The 21,568-nt window shown below is 46.7% G+C and overlaps 2 protein-coding genes across 3 annotated transcripts; both read right to left on the reverse strand.

The window, feature by feature from the left end:
* Positions 1 to 514: 514 nt before the first annotated feature.
* On the reverse strand, positions 515 to 11,933 carry LOC309375789 (phospholipase A2 inhibitor NAI-like). 2 transcript variants are annotated; one of them, XM_081921710.1, is made up of 8 exons: positions 11,456 to 11,908; positions 9,970 to 10,166; positions 8,497 to 8,616; positions 7,109 to 7,243; positions 5,955 to 6,095; positions 4,573 to 4,716; positions 3,847 to 3,984; positions 515 to 1,346 (listed from the first exon to the last, which is right to left on the reverse strand). In XM_081921710.1, exons 2-8 carry the CDS (start codon positions 10,016 to 10,018, stop codon positions 1,141 to 1,143), a joined length of 933 nt encoding a protein of 310 aa, XP_081777836.1. In that variant the 5' UTR covers positions 10,019 to 10,166; positions 11,456 to 11,908; the 3' UTR covers positions 515 to 1,140. The 2 variants fall into 2 exon arrangements, with proteins under 2 accessions (XP_081777836.1, XP_081777837.1); XM_081921711.1 differs by lacking the exon at positions 7,109 to 7,243 and having other exon boundaries at positions 11,456 to 11,933.
* A 4,259-nt stretch (positions 11,934 to 16,192) lies between these two features.
* LOC309375992 (interferon-inducible GTPase 5-like) lies at positions 16,193 to 21,515 on the reverse strand. The gene is made up of 3 exons (XM_081922107.1): positions 21,397 to 21,515; positions 20,066 to 20,693; positions 16,193 to 18,348 (listed from the first exon to the last, which is right to left on the reverse strand). Exons 1-3 carry the CDS (start codon positions 21,509 to 21,511, stop codon positions 17,145 to 17,147), a joined length of 1,947 nt encoding a protein of 648 aa, XP_081778233.1. The 5' UTR covers positions 21,512 to 21,515; the 3' UTR covers positions 16,193 to 17,144.
* Positions 21,516 to 21,568: the final 53 nt, after the last annotated feature.

Raw genomic sequence — 21,568 nt, forward strand, 5'->3', positions numbered from 1 at the left:
AGCGGGTGCTTCTAGATGTGGATGACACAATCACTGCTGTTCTGCTTTTGCCCTGTGGAATAGCAGCTTTCCAGATTTCTAATAATCCGGAGTTAAGCAAACCATCCTTTCCATAGTGTAGAAGTATCCAACAGAAATCATGAGAATGATTGTGAACCTGGAAACGGTAATATTCTGTCTTCTCAACCTATAGGATTTGGTTTTTGTTGAGGTGTCCCTTAACACAACCACGTTTGAGACTTGTGTTTGTGAGCCTGCACAGATGTCCCTCATGCAGGCAGTGAGAAGATGAGACTCTTAAAAATCAAATGCCCACTCTAGCCAAGAAAGGGCATTACATGTGAACAGTAGGTATGGGAACTGCCCCTCCAAAAACACCCGATTTCGACATTGTGTGTTTTGTTTATTGTTTATTTAGTTCATAAAATTTCCATACCTCTTGATCGTAAAAAAAAAACACGACAAAATTATCAGTAAAAACAGCTACTTAAAATATTCCCCCCCCCCCAAAAAAAAACAATGAGCTAAAAAAGAAGATGATTAAAATACACTTCGACATTCTACATATATGGGTAGCCCTGCCTAAGCAAACAGGGTCTTAGCAGGCACTGAAAAGAGTACAATGAAGGCTGCTGGCTGATGTCAATAGGCAGGGATGCTGCCACAGGAAAAGGTCAATTTCTTACAAATATTTTGTGGCATCTGTAATCGAAGCGTTCAAGCAGGCATACAATATGTGGGGTAAGACGGTTCGCAGGTAAACTGGTCCCAGGTTGTTAAGGGCTTTATATACCAATAGTAACTCTTTGAACATGGTCCAGCAGCAAATTGGTAACTACTACAGGCCTCTAAACAAAGGTGTCCCCTGTTGACCTGGGTCTTAATCTTTTGCCGCAGCATTCTGCACCAACTGCAGCTTCCGTATCAAGCACAAGAAAAGCCCCGCATGCTGCACATTGCAGTAATCCAGTCTTGGCATGGCATATAGACAGTAGGGGAGCAGTGCTTGAGTGCCACCTCCTTCCAGGCAGATAAAGGAGCCCCAGTAGCCAACAAGCACCTATTCCCATGTATGCAACCAACTTTCAAAGACTGGCCCGATCCTTTCTTGAAGGCTCACCCAGACAGCCGCCATTGTGGTCAAGCCATCCATGCCAGCCACCAGGCAGAAGCAGCCACCATCAGTAGCATCTGTGGACCAGAAAGGTCTCCGGCTTCGTTACAGAGGGACGTTTTGCAACACTCGACAAAGGAATGCAGCCCTATCAGTTTGGAATAGATATCTTCATAGCTGCTGCACATGGTCTCGGTGGCACAGCCTTTCTGAAAGGTCACAGTTCTGTTCTCTGGAAAAGAAGGAAGACAGGGTTTTTTGGATTTTTCGAGGGCCATATTCCATTCTGGGCAATCTTCTGAGGGCCGCATGGCAACAGTGGGTGGAGCCAGAAGTGAAAGTGGGCGGGGCAACTAATGGAAGCTTCGCCTTGTAGGGCAGGCTAGTTTCTACCCACACTTAAACAACCCTCTCCGTTATCGAAGTTCAAGAACAGGCAGAAAAAGAGAGAGACGTGGCCTATGGAAAGTTCTGTAGAGCATGAAACTCTTAACCTTAGGGTTGTGGGTTTGAGTCCCACAAGGAGAAAGATTTCTGCATTGCAGGGGGTTGGACTAAATGACCCTTCTGGTCCCTTCCAACTCTACAATTCTCTGATTCTATGAAGGCCAAATAGAGATACATTCAGACCTTGGAAGTCAAACGGAATCCGTTCCAGAAGTCCGTTCGAATTCCAAAACGTTAAAAAACCAAAGTGCAGCTTCTGAATCTTCGGAAGCCAATCGGAAGCCTTGCAAGCCCCGACGGATATTCGGCTTCCAAAAATTAGTGCTTTTTTCTGGGGGGACGCAGGGGAACGCATAATCCTAAACATTTTGTGAATCTAACTTTGGCCTCCTTGAGGGGCAGTATTTCTTTCTTTCTTTCTTTTTTAAATGCTTTATTGAAATTAAAAAGAAAGAACGAACAAAAGTTCATCCAAAAAGTAAAAACAGTAATATATGTTACATCAGATCATGATAAATTATTCCTACGTCTATAACGTAAGAAGTACCTATTTCAATATGAGTAGGTAAAGGATAGTACCCCTAAACATTTTTTTTAGAAAAAAAGCACTGCCAAAAATAGTTCGCAAACCGGAACAGTCACTTTTGGGTTTGCGACGTTCAGGAGCCAAAACATTCAGGAACTAAGCTGTCTGAAAACCAAGGTACAACTGTACCTGGTGGCTCCCCACTCCTAAATTGGAGATTTTTAGAACAGCGTAAAACCTGCATCACATTCCACCTATGGACACTAGAGGGCGAAATGGTCCTCTTAGACTAAGACATAATCTACAAGTAAAGAATGAGTGAGAAATTGAGGGGCCCTCCAAGAAACGATGTTTTATTGCAGGTGTATTCTACAACATGTTCTCAACACAAGGATGGTGCATCTGTGGTGGATTTGCTCTATGATGCCTCCCCAATGCTGCCACATCCTTGCCGTCCGGAGGGGCTTTAAAACTCAACCAAAGCAGGACAAAAATAAACCAGAACATTTGTGGCATACGGTAAATAGTTACGGAGATAGGCACTCATTGGAAGTGAAGCAATGTGGTTTCCCCAAAACAGATGCAATGCTCGATCTTTTGAAAATGGGATAGTGTGTGCAAATGCCTTGATAGCATCAGGAGCACAAATCAATACGGAGTTGCAATTAAAAGGATGTCTTCAGGGGCCGTGAAATTGACCAGAATCTGCATGCTTCAATGCGGAAGGCTTATCTGGGATCAGGGCGACCTAAACCCTTTGCTTTGGCACTTTCTACACTTCTGATGTTGGAGAGGCACACCTAATCCATCCAAAAAGGAAGACTCCAGAATGTTTGTTTACCCACACTTTTATAACACTTTAACTGGCAAGGTTTCCCCCTCGCCCGCCGAGAATCCAGGGAACTGTAGTTTGTTAAGGGTACTGAGAATTGTTAGGAGACCCCCTCCTACCACCCTCACAGGACTACAATTCCCAGAGTAAAAGGGTTGGTTGTTAAAACCACTTTTAAATCCATGGCGTGGGTGGTACAAAAGCAAGAATCTCCTGTCCTCAAAGGAACCCAGCTCCTTGTGTCTCTGCATGAATAACCAAGTTCAGATGTCGATAAAAGAAGGGACACCAAGAACAGTGACTCACACAGAGAAGCGATGGGGCACCTCACCTGAGAACAGGTCACTTGACTGCATCCTCTCTGTCAGGAATTATTTCCTACCTGACGGAGAGGTGTTGCAGAATTAATTGCTCCTGGCACAGTGGTACCTCGGTTTTCGAACGTAATCCATTCCGGAAGACTGCTTGACTTCCAAAGCGTTTGAAAACTGAGGCCCAAAGGGCATTCTGCAAATTCAATGGAGAAAAAATGCTCAGCAGAAGCCGTTCAACTTCTGGGGCATGTTCAAAAACGGAAGCATTTACTTCTGGGTTTTCAGGTTTTCGGCGTTCAAAACCGAAACGTTCAGCTTCCAAGACGATCAAAAACCAAGGTACCACTGTAGATACTGATTGGGATGGATCAAAGCTGGAACAAAGATGCAACAAATAACCTCCTCTGTGTATTTAGACTCTCCTTGTTTAAGGTAATTTCACATGGCCCTCAAGCAGTGTATCCCAAAGGGTGGATTCCTGTAGCAGCAGTTTTTCTGATCCATGCTTCTCTCTAACACTTTGAGATAAGGAGTTGTGCCCTCTTTAGCATCTGATCAGGCCAACAGGCATGCTTCCCAGTCCTCTGTATACGCACCCTTGCCGCTTTCTTACCTCTGTCGATGACACGTACGCACCGATCCATGACTCCTGTGCAATTTAAAACTTGCAGTCTGTCCTGAGCGCACTCCCCATGCCCAGACTCCTGGCAGGTATAGCATTGCAGCCCATTGGGCTGTCCGGAAGTTATGACTGTAGAGTAAAAAAAGTGGGGGGGGGCTTTAGTGATGATGATCTATTCAATTTCTTAAGTCACCTTTCTCCAAAATGCCTCAAGGAGACTTACAGAAATGATGGGTTTTATGCAATGCTGCACCAGACTCCCCCCCCCTCCCGATGATGCAACATCATACACATGAAGTCACAGAAGTGTAAAGTTGAAAAGGACCCCACGGGTCATCTAGTCCAACCCCCTGCAATGCAGGAATCTCATCTAAAGCATCCCTTACAGAAATAGTGCATGCAATGCGCACCAGTGTGTGACATGCGCTGGACCCCCTCAATCTTGGGCACAAGATAGCACCTCTATCTTCTGAAAAATGAGTACAGCTTTTACCTAAATTAAACATTCTGTGGATTTCCTATTTTTCAAAATATTAATTTGGAAGAGGTGCGACGACTCTCCTGCAGCTCTCCTGTTCATTGCCATGGGGCTTGCACTGGGGGACTTCCCTGCAGACTGTGTCCTAGATTGTTATTAATTGGCATACAGGCAGGATCCCACACCCAGGCAGTACCTACCTGGCAGAAGGTTATCAAAGCACGACGATTGTCATTTACCTGGGAAGCTCCTGTTGTTGCAGTTGGAACTGCGGCAGACCTTTTGCTCAATAAAAGCAAAATCTCTCCCGATCTGGTATGCCACCAATGTGTCCTTAAAGGAACTGCCTCCACATCCCTTTATGATGGGTTCTGTTTCTTCACCTTGGAGAAGCAATCATCAGGTGATGTCCACAAACAACAGGACCATTTTTGGATATAAGAAATGCAGCTAGTAGATTGTCTCCACTTTTAACCCCATTGGCGCTGTGGGTTAAACCACAGAGCCTAGGACTTGCCGATCAGAAAGTCGGCAATTTGAATCCCTGCGATGGGGTGAGCTCCCGTTGCTTGGTCCCTGCTTCTACCAACCTAGCAGTCTGAAAGCACGTCAAAGTGCAAGTAGATAAATAGGTACCGCTCCAGTGGGAAGGTAAATGGCGTTTCCGTGCACTGCTCTGGTTCACCAGAAGCGGCTTAGTCATGCTGGCCACATGACCCAGAAGCTGTACACCGGCTCCCTCGGCCAATAAAGCGAGATGAGCGCCGCAACCCCAGAGTCGGCCACGACTGGACCTAACGGTCCCTTTACCTTTATTGTCTCACTAAATACATATTACAGCATCTCCATATACTATGTATGTTTAAATTTGCATGGTGGGTGATATTTTGCTGGTCTGTGGAACAGCTTCCACAGTATCCACTGCCCTTTAGCATTGAGGCACTGTTCCTTTTTTGCAATTAGCTGGAAATGCAATTAAAACAGATTTCACACAGAACTTAATATAGTTCTATATTATCTAGCAATGCCAATGGCCAAGATCCATCTATGTCTACTCAAAAGTAAGCCCCTTTCAGCAAAGGTCTCTTATAATTTGAAGTTTCCACTTAGCTGGCTCCACTCATTTCATTGCATGGATATGGGATAGTGGTGCATTGCCCCTTAATTGCTCCATATTTGTCAGTTTCCGTTCCCCACTGTAGTGGAGGAGAGTAGCAGATTATTTGCTTCCTGTTTTTTTTCTTTCCTTTCTTTTATGGCTAAATAGCTCTCTTTCACTATAAAAGGAGTATAAAAATATGCAAGGAAATTGGTAATTAAACTACCGACCCACCAAGCAGGAAACAGAAGCCCTCTAACAAGGGGCAATTTATCATGAATCCAGCAGGAAGAAGTAAAATAGTGAGAACAAAAAACAGAAAGCATTTAATTAAAGGAACAGTTGCCTCTAAATATGTTTTTCCAACACCATGTGCATCATTTGCAGTGGTGATTACGCAGCAGGTTGCGGTGGCAGAGGTTTCCCTGCACCTATTGGCTAGTGACCATCACATCCTTAGCGATGCTTTAGTCTCTCCTATCCCTGTGCGCTTTGAATGCTTTGGTACCCACTTGGCAATACCTGGCAGGAGGTGCTGGGAGATCTGCACGCACTGGTCTTCACTCCCATAGCATGGCTCCGTGGGCACATTGTGGCCACATTCAGCTGCGCTCCCGATGCAGCTTTGACACTGCACACCATTTTTTGATCCATTTCTGTGAACTGTTGGAAGCAACAGTGAGCAGCAGGGGGAAGAGACAGAGATCATCAGTTTCCAGTCCATTTCGCCACCTGAGGCAAAATGGAAATTGCTGTCTGCCACCCCCCCTCTCACCCATATGCCCACCATTTCTGCTGCCTCCTCCCAGCTCTCAGCAAACTTGGCAAAAGCAAGAGCACTCCTCAGAGCATTGCCATTCGACTCCTCCCCGCCCCAGGGAGGGGTCACCTGATCAGCAACATGGCATGCAGGAACACCCTGGCTGTCACCAAACTCAGCAGGAGCCAGGGTGCTCCTCAAAGCATTCCACCTGGGGAAGATAAGCAGCAACACTGTGCACTGTAACACCTCCCTCTTGGCAGTGGAAGAGGTGGGGTGGGCAGAATGCCGCCTCTTGCACTTCTGCCACCTGAGGTGGACTCTTCACCCTACCTCATGGGCAGGCCGGCTCTGTCACATCCCCTAATTGGGGGATGTGTTTTCCCTCTGGCAGATGATGTGTGATGATGAAAGAATGGGCCTGATGAAAGATTGAGGGCACAAGGAGAAGGGGATGACAGAGGACGAGGTGGTTGGACAGTGTTCTCAAAGCTACCAGCATGAGTTTGACCAAACTGTGGGAGGCAGTGGAAGACAGAAGTGCCTGGCGTGCTCTGGTCCATGGGGTCACAAAGAGTCGGACACGACTAAACGACTAAACAACAACAAAAATTTTAACTGTTGCTATATTTGTATTGTCCCTGATATACCTAATTGCAAATTCAAATGTATCCCTATCATGTTTTATGAGTTCCTTGATATTGTATGTGGGCTGGAACTGGTCTGTGACTGAAATAATAAATTCATTCATTCATTAGTTGAATAGGCTTATTATTATTATCATTATTATTATTTATTACTGACAAAGCACTGAGGTGATGTTTTCATGAAAGTGTTTATCACTGCCCCCAACATAGCCTCACTGCTAAACTCAGATCACATCAACATGGGCATGCACCATTTCTGTATCACATACCATCACGTGTCAGAGGCTGGCATAGATCGAAGGAGCAACAAATCATCGACCAGCTTAAAGATCCCCTGTTCCTTCTCTGATAGCGGCGGCACAAATTTGAGTCGCCGCAGCCCAGTTTCACTGTTCCCGCATCCACTGCAAACAGAAGATCAAACAAAGGAGTTAACCCACTGCCAGCGTAGGTCGCTATCGCAAGCGTCATTTTAGATTTGCAAAGGATGTTATGTCTGGTCCAGGTCCAGTGTAAATGATTTTGTAAATAAACTCAAAGAAGAAGAAGAAGTGAGGCCTTGAAATTTCCCACTGCTGGTGAGCAGACTGGCAGGTGCACAGGTCCCCTGGTCAGTTTCCACCTCTAGTACTTTAATTAAAGTACAGGGATTTTTACATGATAGCAAGTATTTAAATTATGGGAAATGCTTGAATTATGGGACTAAGCTGTCTCAGCCAGAGGACCACATTCTGGGTAACCTTCCTTCCACAGGTCACATGCCAGTGGATCGAGCGAAAAGTGAGTGGAGAAGCAAAGGCAAATTTCACCTTTGTACAGTAGGCAAGTTTCTGCATGTATTCACACATCCTTCATTGTCCTTCATCTGAGGAAGCATTATCAGGGTTCAAGGACATATTCCACCAAAGCAGACACACTCAAGGAGAGTCTGGAAGGGCTGTAGCCTGAGAACAGTTGCAAGAGCCAAAGAGAGAGTAGGAGACTCACATTCACCCCCTGGGGCTGAGATTCCCTACTGCTACTCTATAGCCTTCCATGACAGATGCTCAGAGGCCTGCTGCTTCCAACCATCAATCATCCTGGAGCAATGCAGAGCATCTTGCCCAACCCCATTTCCTCACCAGACATTGGCCAGCTGCTGCCTCTTGTTAAATTTTGAGGAATGTCCATAGAGAGGCATGAGCCCCAATCAAATGGTCGCTAATGCACTTCTGATCTCCTGCCACTGTCTGAATAACAGTGTCCACCTGTCCCTATTTTCCAGGGACAGTCCCAGATTTGCAGAAGCTGTCCCGGTCTCCGATTTGGTACCCGAATGTCCCTCTTTTTCTTAGGATGTCCTTATTTTCATCAGAGAAATTTTGGAGGATGTGGGGTTATGCAATCCCCAAGCCAAGTAACTATACAACCTTTAGAAGGCAGCCCTGTCTAGGGTAGGTTTTTTTTTTTAATGTTTAACGTTTTATTATTATGTTTATATATTGAAAGCTGCCCAGAGTGGCTGGAGCAACCCAGTCAGGTGTGTGGGATATAAATAATGAAATTATTAATGTTGTTGTTGTTGTTGTTGTTGTTGTTGTTGTTGTTGTTGTTGTTGTTGTTATGGGATGGGACATCCCTATTTTCATCGGAGGAATGTTGGAGGGTATGCACTTACAACCAGCGTAGTCCTTGGTCTCAATGAAGCAAGCGTCTTGAGACTGCTCACAAACCTCCACTTCGTTCTTTGCACACTTCCCGTTCTTGCTCAAGCACTTCTGGCATGTCAAGCTGTCGGCTGGAGAAAGACACAAAGATAATGTCTGCTTTTTCCATGCTACGTTAACCTGCGCTGGGGATGAACAGGCCCTCTCAGAGGCCCAGAGAGGCCACTTCCAGCTTTTGAGATGCTAAGTCATAAGAACAGCTAGTAGTAGCTTGTTCATATAGTTAACTGATTTCATCACGGAATAAGCTTGTGCCATCTGAACGGACATATTTCTCTTTATACTATATTTGCACCCATCTGTCATCACCATGCTTTCATGGGCTGTCTTCCAAGGTCCTAAAGGTGGGGAAAGGAAGAGGGGCCGGAAGAAAAAGTAGGGGGATCCATATCTGTAGTAAATGAATTGGAGAGGAAGTAAGGTCCCTGCATGTGTGACAGTTGTAGTCTTCTGTGGACGGGGGGGGGGGAGCGAAGGGAGGAACTGGGGAAGAGGCAGGTGGAATTGGGTTAAAAGTTGCATTTTGAAGAATGGGATGTAAGGAGGAAGGGAGGACAGTTTCAGGGCTCTGGGTAAGAACTGCTTGTCAGTTTCTTCATCCTTGGTCTCAAATTCCTCTAAGGAAGAAGAAAAGTATGGGCCAAAGCTGGCTTAGTTGCCCCTGCCTGTCATTGCCTCTGACTCTTTCTGTATTGGGCTCTAGCGCCACCTACTGTTAGGCTCCTTGCCTTCTGCCCTACCAGTCCAATGCAAACCAACCACCACTTCTGCTTCGACTAATGTTTCAACCCCGCCCCTCTGATCTTGGTGGGATCTGGGCTCAATGACAGCTTCAGTCTTATGCACCATCTGAGAGTAAGCACTGTAAGTGCTGCTTCTGGAAAAGAAAAAAGTAGCATAGCTATTTAGCGGTCAAACAAATTTACTGTGGCTTTTGCAAACTAAAGTTGAAAGCTAAAATTTTGTGGGGGGTGGGGAGAGGCGGAATAGAGGAGCCCTTAATAAAATCCAACGGCCCCTTTCTCCGGCCCACAAGTTTTAGCCATATTTATGACCCCCTCCTATAGCTGGTGACACAGGAAGTCCTATTGAGTTCAATGGGACATACTCTCATTTCAATGTATATAGGATTTCAGCCTAAGTGAGACAACACAAAAGGTAAGGGGGAGGAAGCTATTTTGCCCCTTCCCCTGTAATCTAAGTACCACAAAAGTCCACTTCTAGAGGGCTAGATAATTAATTGCAATATATTGAATAGCTGGATATCTTTCAGACATTTTAGTCCCCATCCACCCAAATTGCCCTCTATGCAAGCCTTGCTGAAGTTAACAGGGCTTGGCCGAAGAGGTGCTCTCAGTAGATCAACCCACTTAGTTTCCACATCACACAATGTGCACATGCGGCCAGATGCACCTGAGACTTACCTGCGCCAAGGCAGAATATGAAGATCACAAGGGACACCTGAAACTTCATGGCAACTTTGATGTTCAGATGAGGAGGAGCAAACCTGGCTTGCTTCAGAGGTGAGGGCTTGCCAGGAAGCTGACTTCAGAAACATAGAATGAAGCTTGGGCAAGGATGTGTTTGAAACCTTCAGAACAGGAGATGATGAAGGGAAAAGCTGGAAAGAACAGGGGGAAACCAGCGCTTTAGGTCTTTTATTGCGGGAAGGAAGAGCACTGCAAAGATGCACAAATGACTCTGTCTGTAAGCGAATGATACAAATTTGCATTCAAGCACCTATTTATTTATTTATTGAGTGCAATTATATCCTGCTCTTCCAATTCAAGGAGCCCAGGGTGGCAAACAGATATACAATTTAAAAACAATGCAAAAAAAATTACAACAGTTGATGACATTCTAAAAGCAATTGCAGTTAAAAACATCTCAAAGCAGTTACAATTAAAAACATGCTTCCAATCAATGATCTCGAGGTTGTCAGGAATAGTATCAGCCACCAAATGCCTGGGTAAACAGGCAAATTAAGATGCCGGACTGCTGAGCTATTGCCTATCTGCAGTGCCCCCAGACATTCTGTAAGCAAAATAAAACTTTCTAATTTTTACATTTTACAGGGAGGGTCCATGGAAGTGGCCCAGGGGGTCACCCTCTAACAGCACCCCCAACAGGGAAATCCAGTTTCCCAGCTAATTTTCATCACCCTCCTTACAGAACTTGGGGTAGAGAAAGTTCCCCGCAGTTGCTATCTCAAATAAGAGACGTTGAGCTAGCAACACCTGTCCGTTACAGACTCAGGTGGTACCTGTTCACTTAAGACTCGGGAAGAGAGAGAAATTGGATTCAGTTTGCATCTGAAGGCAAACCTAATCACACTCTGTGAAACAATATGCATTCCGAAAACCAATCACCCTTCCACATTTTAATTTTACAATGCGATTCTGCAAAAATGCATATGCTAAAGTGTACATTCACTAATGTGCTTATTAGTGAAGCTAACATACTAAAATGCTGCTGGGTTTTCTAATTGCAGACTCAGTGGCGTAGCGTGGGTTGTCAGCACCCGGGGCAAGGCAAGTAATTTGCGCCCCCTAACCCATGGATTTGCGCCCCCCAACCCTAACCCCCAGATGTTGCGCCCGGTGCGGCCGGCCCCCCCTGCACCCCCCCCACGCTACACCACTGTGCAGACTGTTGCAGAAATGCGGAGAACTGAATTTAAGAGTGGGGAAACGGGAAACTGTAATTGGCCAATTTGCCATTCCATCTTACAGTTTAAATTAAATGAAGATGATTTCTTCTAAGTTTTATCCAGAACAGACCCATTGAAATTAACGGGCTTAATATAATCATGCAAATTAATTTCAGTGGTCTGCTTTGAGTAAAACTTAACAGGATACCACCCAATGCTACTGAAAATGACTTAATCGCTGATCAGCTCCACTCCAAAACTTACCAGTTGTGGTTGACTTTTGAAGGCACAAATGGATCTCCCTGCAGGTCAGTCTCATTGCCTTGTGGTTCATATGCTGTTATGTGCTTATCCCAAACCCATCTCCGCGCCTTATCTTCTGCCTCCCATCCACACAGGGCCTGGCCATCTGGCCCACACCCCTTCCTCCCCGTCATCAACGCCACTCCCGCACTTCCATGAATCGAGAACGTTTATCGTATCCAAATACGACCGAGTTCACTGCACCAAGTTGGAACATGTCATTTCTGAGGAACTGGATTGTTGCGACATGTGCCGCCACTTGGCCAACACACGAGGATTGGGAAGTCTGGGCAATCTTGAAAAACCTCACCAGAACAGTTTCTGTTTAGCAGCCACAGACCAACAGTCACTAATTATCCAACTCTCTTTCTAGCGGCCTTAAAATGTAAACCCAGGTCAGGGACCCAGCATGGCCCTCGTGGTGTTGCAGAATTACAGAAGCTGGCCGGCCCTTCTATTAGGCAGACTGAGGCAAAGACCTCAGGCGGTGGGGTGGACATGTAAAAGGGTAAAAGGGTATTGGGAAATGATATATAATGAATTGGGAGGGGTGTTTAAAAGTACTTTCCCCAAAAAAAGTACTTTGGGGATAATTCAGACTGAAATCCCCAGGTGTCAAAAAAGGTTATTTATGTATGCAACAACTGTGGCCTGTGGTTTGTTAGCCTCAAAATGAAAAATGAGCGAGGTCCCAACCAAAGAAGAATGGCAACTTAAGTTGACAGAATATGCACGACTTGCAGACTTAACATAGAGAATAAAAGAACAAGAAGAAAATGTGTTTAGAGAAGATTGGAAAACGTTTATTGAATATATGGGAAATAATTGTGTACAGCTGAAAACACTGGCAGCATTGAGATAAATTCAACAGTCCAAATACGTTTTGATGGATGCAATAATGGAAAACTGATTGGTATAGTGTTTGTAAAATATGCAAGGATTTAAGATATGTAAAATGAACCATGGAACGAAAAGAAGCGATGCCATTGATATCTTAAGGATGTAAAATGAGTATTTGAAATTGAAAAACAGAAAATTTAATCCAAAGGTGAGGCCCTCCTCCTCCAGCTCCTCCCCTGCTCTAGGTAGGACCAATGGGGTCCTCAGAGCGAGGAAATCGGGGCAAGGTGGCCATATAAGTGCTTTTGTCACCATCACAGTTTTTGCTCTAGCAGTTAATTGTGTCTAAAATTAGGGCCTCGTACTAAAGCAGAGGCAGAAGTGAAAGTCCCCAAAAAATGTAGGCTGGGAGGGAAGCCCCTGGTGCAGGTACCGCAGATCACGTAACACCAATAAATCAATTTGTAAAAGAAGTCCGTAATAACTTTTGGCGTGTGTGCCCTATGTCATCTACAAATAAATTACAGCAAAAAGTAGTGTTTAGCTCATCTGTGATGAATAGGGCCTTCGCGGAACTATTTGGTATCTGAGGTGAAGGACAAAATAGCGAATTTTTCAGACAGAAGCGGAGTGGGCTGACAGTTGAATCTCAGCCCACATCCACATCTTACAGTTAAACCATTATCATACCACTTTTAAGCAGACATGGCTTTCCCCAAAGAATCATGGGACTTGTAGTTTGTTATGAGTGCCGAGAGTTGTCAGGAGATACCTGTTTCCCATTCCCCGAGCAGTTTAACCATGAATTGTTCCACAAAGGGAACTATGGAAATTGTAGGTGATTCTTTGAGGCCACTGATTCAGCATAGGCAGGTAAATAACTGGAGCCTAGCCAAGTTTCCAGGGGCGTTTTCAACGCCAGAATAGGGTGTTACAGGAACCTTGAATGCTCGCCCTAAAAAAAAAAGTCCTGCATTTATTTCATTTTCACTCGTTTGGCTGCCTCTCTCAGTAATTTCTTTGTGTACATTTTTTAAAAGAAAAATTCTTCTTTGCTAACAGGTCAAGTCAGGAATCATGTAACCCGTTAAGGTTTGCAATACCAAATCAGATCAGAAGAGCAAGCCATGCTTTCTATCCCCACTTTGAATAGAACATTTTCACACAGATCTGCAACCCTCCCAAATTATGGCCGATGTGATTCTCAGGGGATGTTTTTCCCCCTCCTTGAAATCAGCACACCGAAAATTGGCTCAATTCTAAGCATTATATTTTGCTGGAGAGCCAGTGTGGTGTAATGGTTAAGAGCGGTGGACTCGTTATCTGGGGAACCGGGTTCGCGTCTCCGCTCCTCCACATGCAGCTGCTGGGTGACCTTGGGCCAGTCACATTTCGTTGAAGTCTCTCAGCCCCACTCACCTCACAGAGTGTTTGTTGTGGGGGAGGAAGGGAAAGGAGAAAGTTAGCCGCTTTGAGACTCCTTCGGGTAGTGATAAAGCGGGATATCAAATCCAAACTCTTCTTCTTCCTCTGTGAGCTACTAACTTTCACGGACTTATTCACAGGCTAAAGTGTGTTGCTTGGTTATAAATGGCAATTTCTAACTGAGGGTTTTAGAAAAGCTTTCTACACCTAAACAGCTCCAAAGAAACCAGGTGAAATATTCAAGAGACTTCACAAATAAGCATGAGGACGACAGATAATGCCTTAACAACTTTATTAATGGTAGCAGGGAAATATGAGTTTTACACCACGGGAGAAAATGGGGAAGGGGGAGCTACGTAATTAGAAACTGCCAGATTTGGCAATTTCCTCAACGTGCATTTTCTCACGTACAAACACACACTCCCCTTTCCCTCTCCTTCCAATGCAGCAAAAGGATTGCAAGTAAAAATTTTGCAGGTGTTATTCCAGAAACTGCATGGCCCTGCCCTCTAGTGGCACGCTGGGAAAACTGCTGTTAGAGGCACAACATTCCTCCCCAACCTCCAGCCCATGCCTTGGATTGGATTCTGAAATGATCATATGGGATTTTCCCTCATGGTCCAGGTAAGTATTTTGCCATCCCTTTCCCTCACTTCCTTGCACACTGTAAAATGAGCCGCTTTCTGATGATGTCCATCACTTGCAGCCAGCGGTCTGTGGACCCACCGAGATCATAGAATCATAAGGGTAGAGTTAGAAGGGATCACAAGGATCTGTCGGCCAGCTGGCAAGCCCCGGCTGGGCCATCTCCTTCCAGCAGGAGATGCTCTGGGTCGCTGATTTACGTCGGAGCAGAGGCCGTCCTGCTGCTCCGACGTAAATCAGCAACCCAGGCTTCTGAGCCAGGGCACACTATCAGCAGATCGAACTGCACACACAGAATAGGCGTGAGGCTTGTGGAAGCATACTACAACTATAGATTTATTAATCATAAATCAGGACAAAGAAACATGTCGTCTCTCTCGTCGTCTCAGAGAGAACGGGAAAAGCAAAAGCTATACACAACTGAAGTTCCCAGAACTGGAATGTTTACAGGCATGTGACAGGCAACAATGCCACACGTCTGCTCCTTAAGGTGGAATGGAAATATCAACAGGATCTAGTCCAAACCACTGCGACGCAGGAATCGTTCACCCAACGTGGGGCTCAAACCCACAGCCCTGAGATTAAGAGTCGCGTGCTCTACCGAGCTAAGATGACTTCACTGTTAAGACTTGCGACCCCAGTTAAGTGGTCAGGGATAATGAGAGCTGGACTCCAACCATATGGGCCACTAGCTACCCCAATGGGTAGCTCCTCTGCAAGGTCTTCAGACAGAGGCCACTGAAAGCTCCGCTTCCCAGGATCTTCTAGCCCAGCCTTATAATTCACTGCTAGCCTGGTCGCCGCAAGTGACCGGGAATTCCATGCAGATCAAGTGACCAGGCAGGTGGAGGAGAGACAGGATGCTCCATCCAGTAGTGACTGGGATTGGTAGGGCAGGAGGAAGGGAGCCCAACAGGAGGCAAAGCCAGAGCCTATAGCAGGTTCCTAATACGAAATATGTGTACAGCCTATTTTCATAGAATCACAGAGCCCGATGGGACCCCCGAAGTCCATCCCCTAGCAATGCAGGAATATGCAGCTGTCCCTTACGGGGAATCGAACCTGCAACCTCGGTGTTATCGGCACCACGCTCTAACCAACTGAGCTATCCAGCTGAGGTGGAGCCGACTAATCCCAGGTCTGACCCACACCAACCTCCCTGCTGAGTTGCACCAGGGAAACCCTGAAAACTAAAGAGGAGGCAGCTGGAAGCCAGCGTCGCCTGATAGACTGTGTTGCGAACTGCCCTGAGATCGACGGGTGAACAAATTTAATAAATAAATAAATAAAAATAAGTAAGGAGGTGACCAACAGGGTGCTGATTTGAGGTGAGCAGGGCAGTGTGCCAGTCACCCTAATCAACCAGGCTTCATGGGGCTCCATACTTGCATCAAGCCGCTCTTTCGATTCCACCAGCAAGTGGACTGGGCTGCTGCAATACACCAAATTGTCTCAAGTGTCAATGAGCTCTCCTCCACCAGGTGGCACTCTGACTCCACTCCTTCAAAGGAAGTAAAGCACATAGACACCAGCCCTTTGTTCTTAAAGGGCCAGGCCGCATCCCTCCAATTCCACCAGGCTTAACTTCTGCCCCTGTTTCAATCATGTGCATTTATAAGGACAACCGCATGGGGAAATCCCTAAAGTGTTAGCAGTGTGACGTTTGCCGCTTTTGAAACCTGCAAAAAGTATCGTTTTTGTTCTATGTTTATTTATACCCCACCTTTTTCCCTGATGGGGACTCAAGGCAAGCTTACAGACAGAAGTAAGAATAGCTAAAAACATAGCAGCATCACAGCACTTAACACGTTTTATTGTGGCCAGGAGAAAAGCATGTGAGGGCCAGAGTCCGATTCCATCAGCTGCATGAGACGGTGTAGCAAGTTTGATAATACATTAGTTTCCTTTCTTACACACCCTTCTCCACCATGTCCACGGACATATCTCTAGGAAAAATTCCAAATTATGTCACGTATCTGAGGCAAAGTGAGCTCCAGTTTCCAAAAGCTGAAGCTACCATATCTGTTACTAAACCTGCCACTGAATGCTTAACGGCACAGAACAGACAAGTCTTTGGTCCTCCAGATGTTGACGGACTACAGTGTTAAAGGACTACAACTTCCATCACCCCAAGTCAACATGGCCAATAGAAAGGGAAGATGGGAGATGTGGTTCAGCAGCATCCAGAAGGCCACAGGTTAGTCATGTAACATTATCATAAAACAGTATGGGGAACCAATTGCCTTCCATCTGTTGGGTTACAGCTCCCATCAGCCCAAGACAGCATGGCTTACACCAAGGTTTCCCAAACCGGGGTCTCCAGCAGTGTTGGACTACAATTCCTATTATGCCTGACCACTGGTCCTGCTGGCAAGGGATGATGGGTGTTGTAGTCCAAAAACAGCAGGAGGCCCAAGTTTGGGAAACCCTGGCTTACATGCAGCGGTGATCAGCAACATTTGGAAGGGTTGGCCGCCCCTGAGTAACAGGGAACTGTGGAACCTTCTGGGACACTGCACAGAAATTGTTAGTCTAAATCTTGCTCTCGTTGCAATGAGGGATGGCGGCCTCATGCAACTCTCATTCGTCAAAACCAGGTTCCAAAACAAGTTCATGGTCCCATGACTCCATAAACATCAACAAGTAGATGAAGCTAAAGCAGGTACATAACAGTGCTAAGGCATCTGAGGAAGAGTCACAGAGGCGCCTAGGGACTGCCGCCTTACTCCAGCTGCCTCAGACTTCGCTTTCAAAGGCCTTCATGAGGACTCTTTGGGAGTCATTGGCCAGCTCTTCCAAGCACTGGCTCAACATGTAGTAAGTAGTGTGGAAGGAAATCCCGCCGGAAGCCAGGGCTCCGTAAATCGGGATCCGGTGGATGAAGAAATTGGCCACCACCAAGCCTGTCCCGGTGGCCTTCCCCAGCAATCCAATGACCACATCCCTGTTGATGCTCCGGCCTAGAGTGCTGTGGACTTCGGCCCTCAGGACCTCCAGCGGTTTCCCCGACCGCTCGGCCAGACGGGTCAAGGACGCTGCGTCAAGGCCAAAGTCCTGGCGGTAGGTGGACAGCTTCCTCAGCAAAATGGAGACATCACAGGTGAAGGCCAGGCCCGGCAAAGGGACAGCGGCCACCAAGCTGGAGATCAGAGCTACCTTCCATACCTCCTGGTGAAGGAGCTGCCTCTTCTTGTCAATAATGACCGAGGAGACATTGGGCAGCGACAGCAGGAAGGCGTGGCGCTTGTGGCTCGGAAGTTCTTGCTCCAGGGTTTCCTCAAAGACTTGGAAGTCAAACTTGTCAATCTCGAAGCTGCTGAGCAAGAAAACCTTGGTGTCTGCCAGCCCAGCCTTGGCGAGCTTCTCCCGGCAGTCAGTCCGGATCTCCTCCAGGACTTCCTCTTCAGTTGGAGGGTTCTTACGCCTCTTCATGGACTCCAAGTCGTTGTCCAGCTTGGTGCGCACAAAATAGAACCGCTTGCCTTCTTTGACAATGGCCTTGGCCAAACGGACGTGGTTCTCCTTAAACCTCTCCGAGGCCAGGATGATGAAGAAGTCGTAGCGAGAAAACTCCACCGCTTCTAGGTAGCTTTCGGCCTGGAAGTTGGGCGTGCCAATGCCAGGGAGATCCCACAGGATGACATTGGGGTGGCCGGGGTAAGGATATGGTGTAGGCTGGGCTGTGGTCTCCGTCACGCCTGTCTCCGCGGCTCCCTCCTCCTCATCGCCCACACCCCTCAAGGCGTTGACAAAGGTAGATTTCCCAGCGCCCGACTCTCCCGTGACGCCAATGTCAAGTTGGGCATTCCAGAGGGTCTCCAGGCTGCACTGAATGCGGGTCACCACTTCCGAGAGGCCTCCCAGCTCATAGGCCTCCTGGATCTCTGCAATCTCCTGCTCACTGATCACCTCGTAGTCCAAGCGAGTGGGCTTTAGGACCCTGTGAGGGTAAACAGGACACGGCAAAGGATAGGGAGGAAGAACTGGGATTAATATTGTTAACTATAATTGATATCCTATTATATTAACATCATCAGTATCCAATGACTAGAATTAATATCATATGAAATTAAAGTTGTATTGTGGAGTGCTCCATTCCATTTCCCATTCTCCTTCCATTTCTCATTGGTCAGCAGGAATTCCACAGCAATTAAGCTCATTCAGAGGTTGCCACCCTTTTCATTTTTTGTATATAACTTTTGTTAAATTTTCCATTTTACAATTTTAAACACTCATTTTTACATCCTTAAGATATCAATGACTTCCCTTCTTCCCTGGTTCATTTTACGTATCATAAATCCCTGCATATTTTACAAAAACTATACCATTCAGTATTCCATTATTGCATCCATCAAAACTTATTTACGGTACACTGTGGAATTTATCTTAAAGCTGTCAGCATTTTCAGCTGTACACAATTATTTCCCATATATTCAATAAATGTTTTCCAATCTTCTCTAAACGTATGTTCTTCTTGTTCTCTTATTCTATATGTTAAGTCTGCAAGTTGTGCCTATTCTGTCAACTTAAGTTGCCATTCTTCTTTGGCTGGGACCTCACTCGTTTTCCATTTGGGAGCTAACAATACATGGGCCGCAGTTGTTGCATCAATAAATAACCTTTTTTGACACCTTGGAATTTCAGTCTGAATTATCCCTGACAGGAAGGACTTTGGTTTGGGGGTGGGGGGAATACTTTGAAACATTTTTTTCAATTCATTATGGATCATTTCCCAATACTCTTTCACCATTTTACAGGTCGAAAGAGGTAGAGGTAACGTTCTTTCGTATGTGGTGGCCTTGTAAAAGGTTGCCACCCTTTTTGGATCAGTGGACACCTTTGGAATTCTGAGAAAGTCAGCACTATGCTACACCAGATTTGCACAGCTTCATTTGATTACAACTCTGGGTAACAGGAGCATCTTGGCGGTGGGGGTTGTTGCTTGTAAACAAACACGGTTTCCTCCACAGGGAAGGCACAAACAGAGACCAACTAGGCCACTTCTCTGGTTGCTTTGCTCCGAGCAAAAGTCCTGATGACACTCGAGCAAAGGCCGCCAGGATATAAATATCGGCCTGCGGCTGTAATTTACATCCCTTGTCATGCTACAAGAACATCAGCCAGAGGCCCTTGTCCTTATGAGCGATGTGCCCGTGCCAGCAGGCACCTGGCCTCAAAACTCTGTTCATGAAGTCTCTGTAGGTCTTCTTCCATTAAACTTAAGAACCCAAGAGCCCTGGTGGATCCGATTGGCTGATTGGCCCCGGAAACAATGCCGACAGCCGAAACAAACATTTGGCTTCCAAAAAACGCTCACAAATTGGAACACTTACTTCCGGGTTTTCGGCGTTCAGGAGCCAAAATGTCTGAATACCAAGGCGTTTGACAACCAAGATACGACTGTATTATGACTATCCACTTTATCTGTGTCACACTTAATTTTACTCACCTCTATCATGTCCTCTCCCTTTAATCACCTTTTTTTCTATACTGAAAAGCCCCGACCCTCATAGGGGAGTGGCTTCATTACCTTGATCGCTTCAGGAACCCTTTTCTAGCTCCGCAATATTATTATCGTCATGAATCTTAGTCATGTTCATTTATTGATAATGATTCTAAGTTCCTACGGTTCGCTTAAGCTGGTTTGCCTGACTTACCTCTCATATGTGTGGACGTCCTCCAGCAGCACTTTTCGCAGCTGGGGGCAGTCCAGGGCGTAGGGTTCAAAAGTAGAGATCAGGAAGACAAAGGGCTCCCCGAGACCGTGGGCCCCCAGCGACTCAGCACAGACACCCCGCAGGGCCTGCAGGGCCTCAGGTCGGTTGTAGCACTCCCCCATCAACCGCTTGAGGGTATGAAGATCCAAATCGGCCTTGGTGCGGGCAAAATAGACCTTCTTGCCAGCGGCCCGGGCCTCCCTGGCCAGGTGGGCGTGAGTCTCATCAAACTTGCCATCTGTCACCACGACAAAAATGTCAGCCTCCTTCAGCCACCGGTCGGCCTGCCCCTCACAATCCAGAGCTAGTTCCCATATCAGTAAATTGGGGTGGGATGGGTCGGGGTACATGACAGGCCCCCCGGATTTAGGCGGGGCCTCCAACGGGGCACATCCGACATCGTTTTCGGTCACCCCACGCAAGGCATTGAGGAGGGCCGATTTTCCCACCCCAGATTTTCCCACAAGGACCACAGAGACATCCCCTTGCTCCGGGGAGCTCAGCGCAGAGCCCTGGGGGCTCTTTAGAGCCATGTTGGGTGCAGAGAAACAGGACTTCTTGAGGGATGCTGTGAAAAGGTAAGGAAAGGGGAGAGATGGAAGGAGAGAGAAAAACAACATTACTCAGAGGCTGTGATTAAACACAATGAACTTGGCTGTATATAATTTAAGTCCACACACACATAAACCACCAAAATGGAATGAGGCTGGCCTCAAGCTGAGGACCACAGCCATGGTGTATCTCCCAGGTAACCTGGTCCTGAATGGTATGACCTGGCATAATCTTGAACCTGGGTAGCAGATCGGCAAGCAGTACAACACCCGCGAGCAAGGGGGGGGGGCGGTTTCACCCCAAACGGGCAGCCGGTGCAGATCTCTGAGCAGGAGTGCTATGTGCTAACAGGGCCTCACTCCTGGAGAATTCTGCAGCTTCCAGATCAAGTTGCAAGAGAAGCCCCACAAAAAGAGCACTGCAGTAATCCAGCCTTGAAATCACCAGCCCCTGAAGTCGGTCACCCCCCGCCAGCAAAAGACGCGACCCTTCGCCTATCCTAGTTTGAGCCTATGGCGTAAGAGGGCTGCTGATTCCTAGGCAAGAAAACAGGTTGATTAAGCGATCTGGCAGACACAGCGGCGCATTAATGCGGAAAGAGGCCGGAAATTATTTTTGCCTTTTCCATCAGGCCGGGGAGAAGATCTTCAGGCAGCCAGAACGACCCGCCGTCTGACACTTCGTTTTTTGGAGACACCCGCCGGCCTGGGCTTGCTTACCCGCTACAAGGCTGCGCCCCGGGACCGTTCGCTCGGCTTCCCTGGCGTTGTCCCCCTTTGGCTGCTTCCTCTTCCCACCCGCCTGCCGTTGCTCTGATCTGTTTTCCCTGCGCATCCCAGAGACGTCAGACCAGCCTTTCCGCCTGCCAAGCACAGCCAGCCGGGAGGAAGA

The sequence above is a fragment of the Podarcis melisellensis genome, assembly GCF_964234715.1.
Source record: "Podarcis melisellensis genome assembly, chromosome: 8".
NCBI classification, from domain to species: Eukaryota; Metazoa; Chordata; class Lepidosauria; order Squamata; family Lacertidae; genus Podarcis; species Podarcis melisellensis.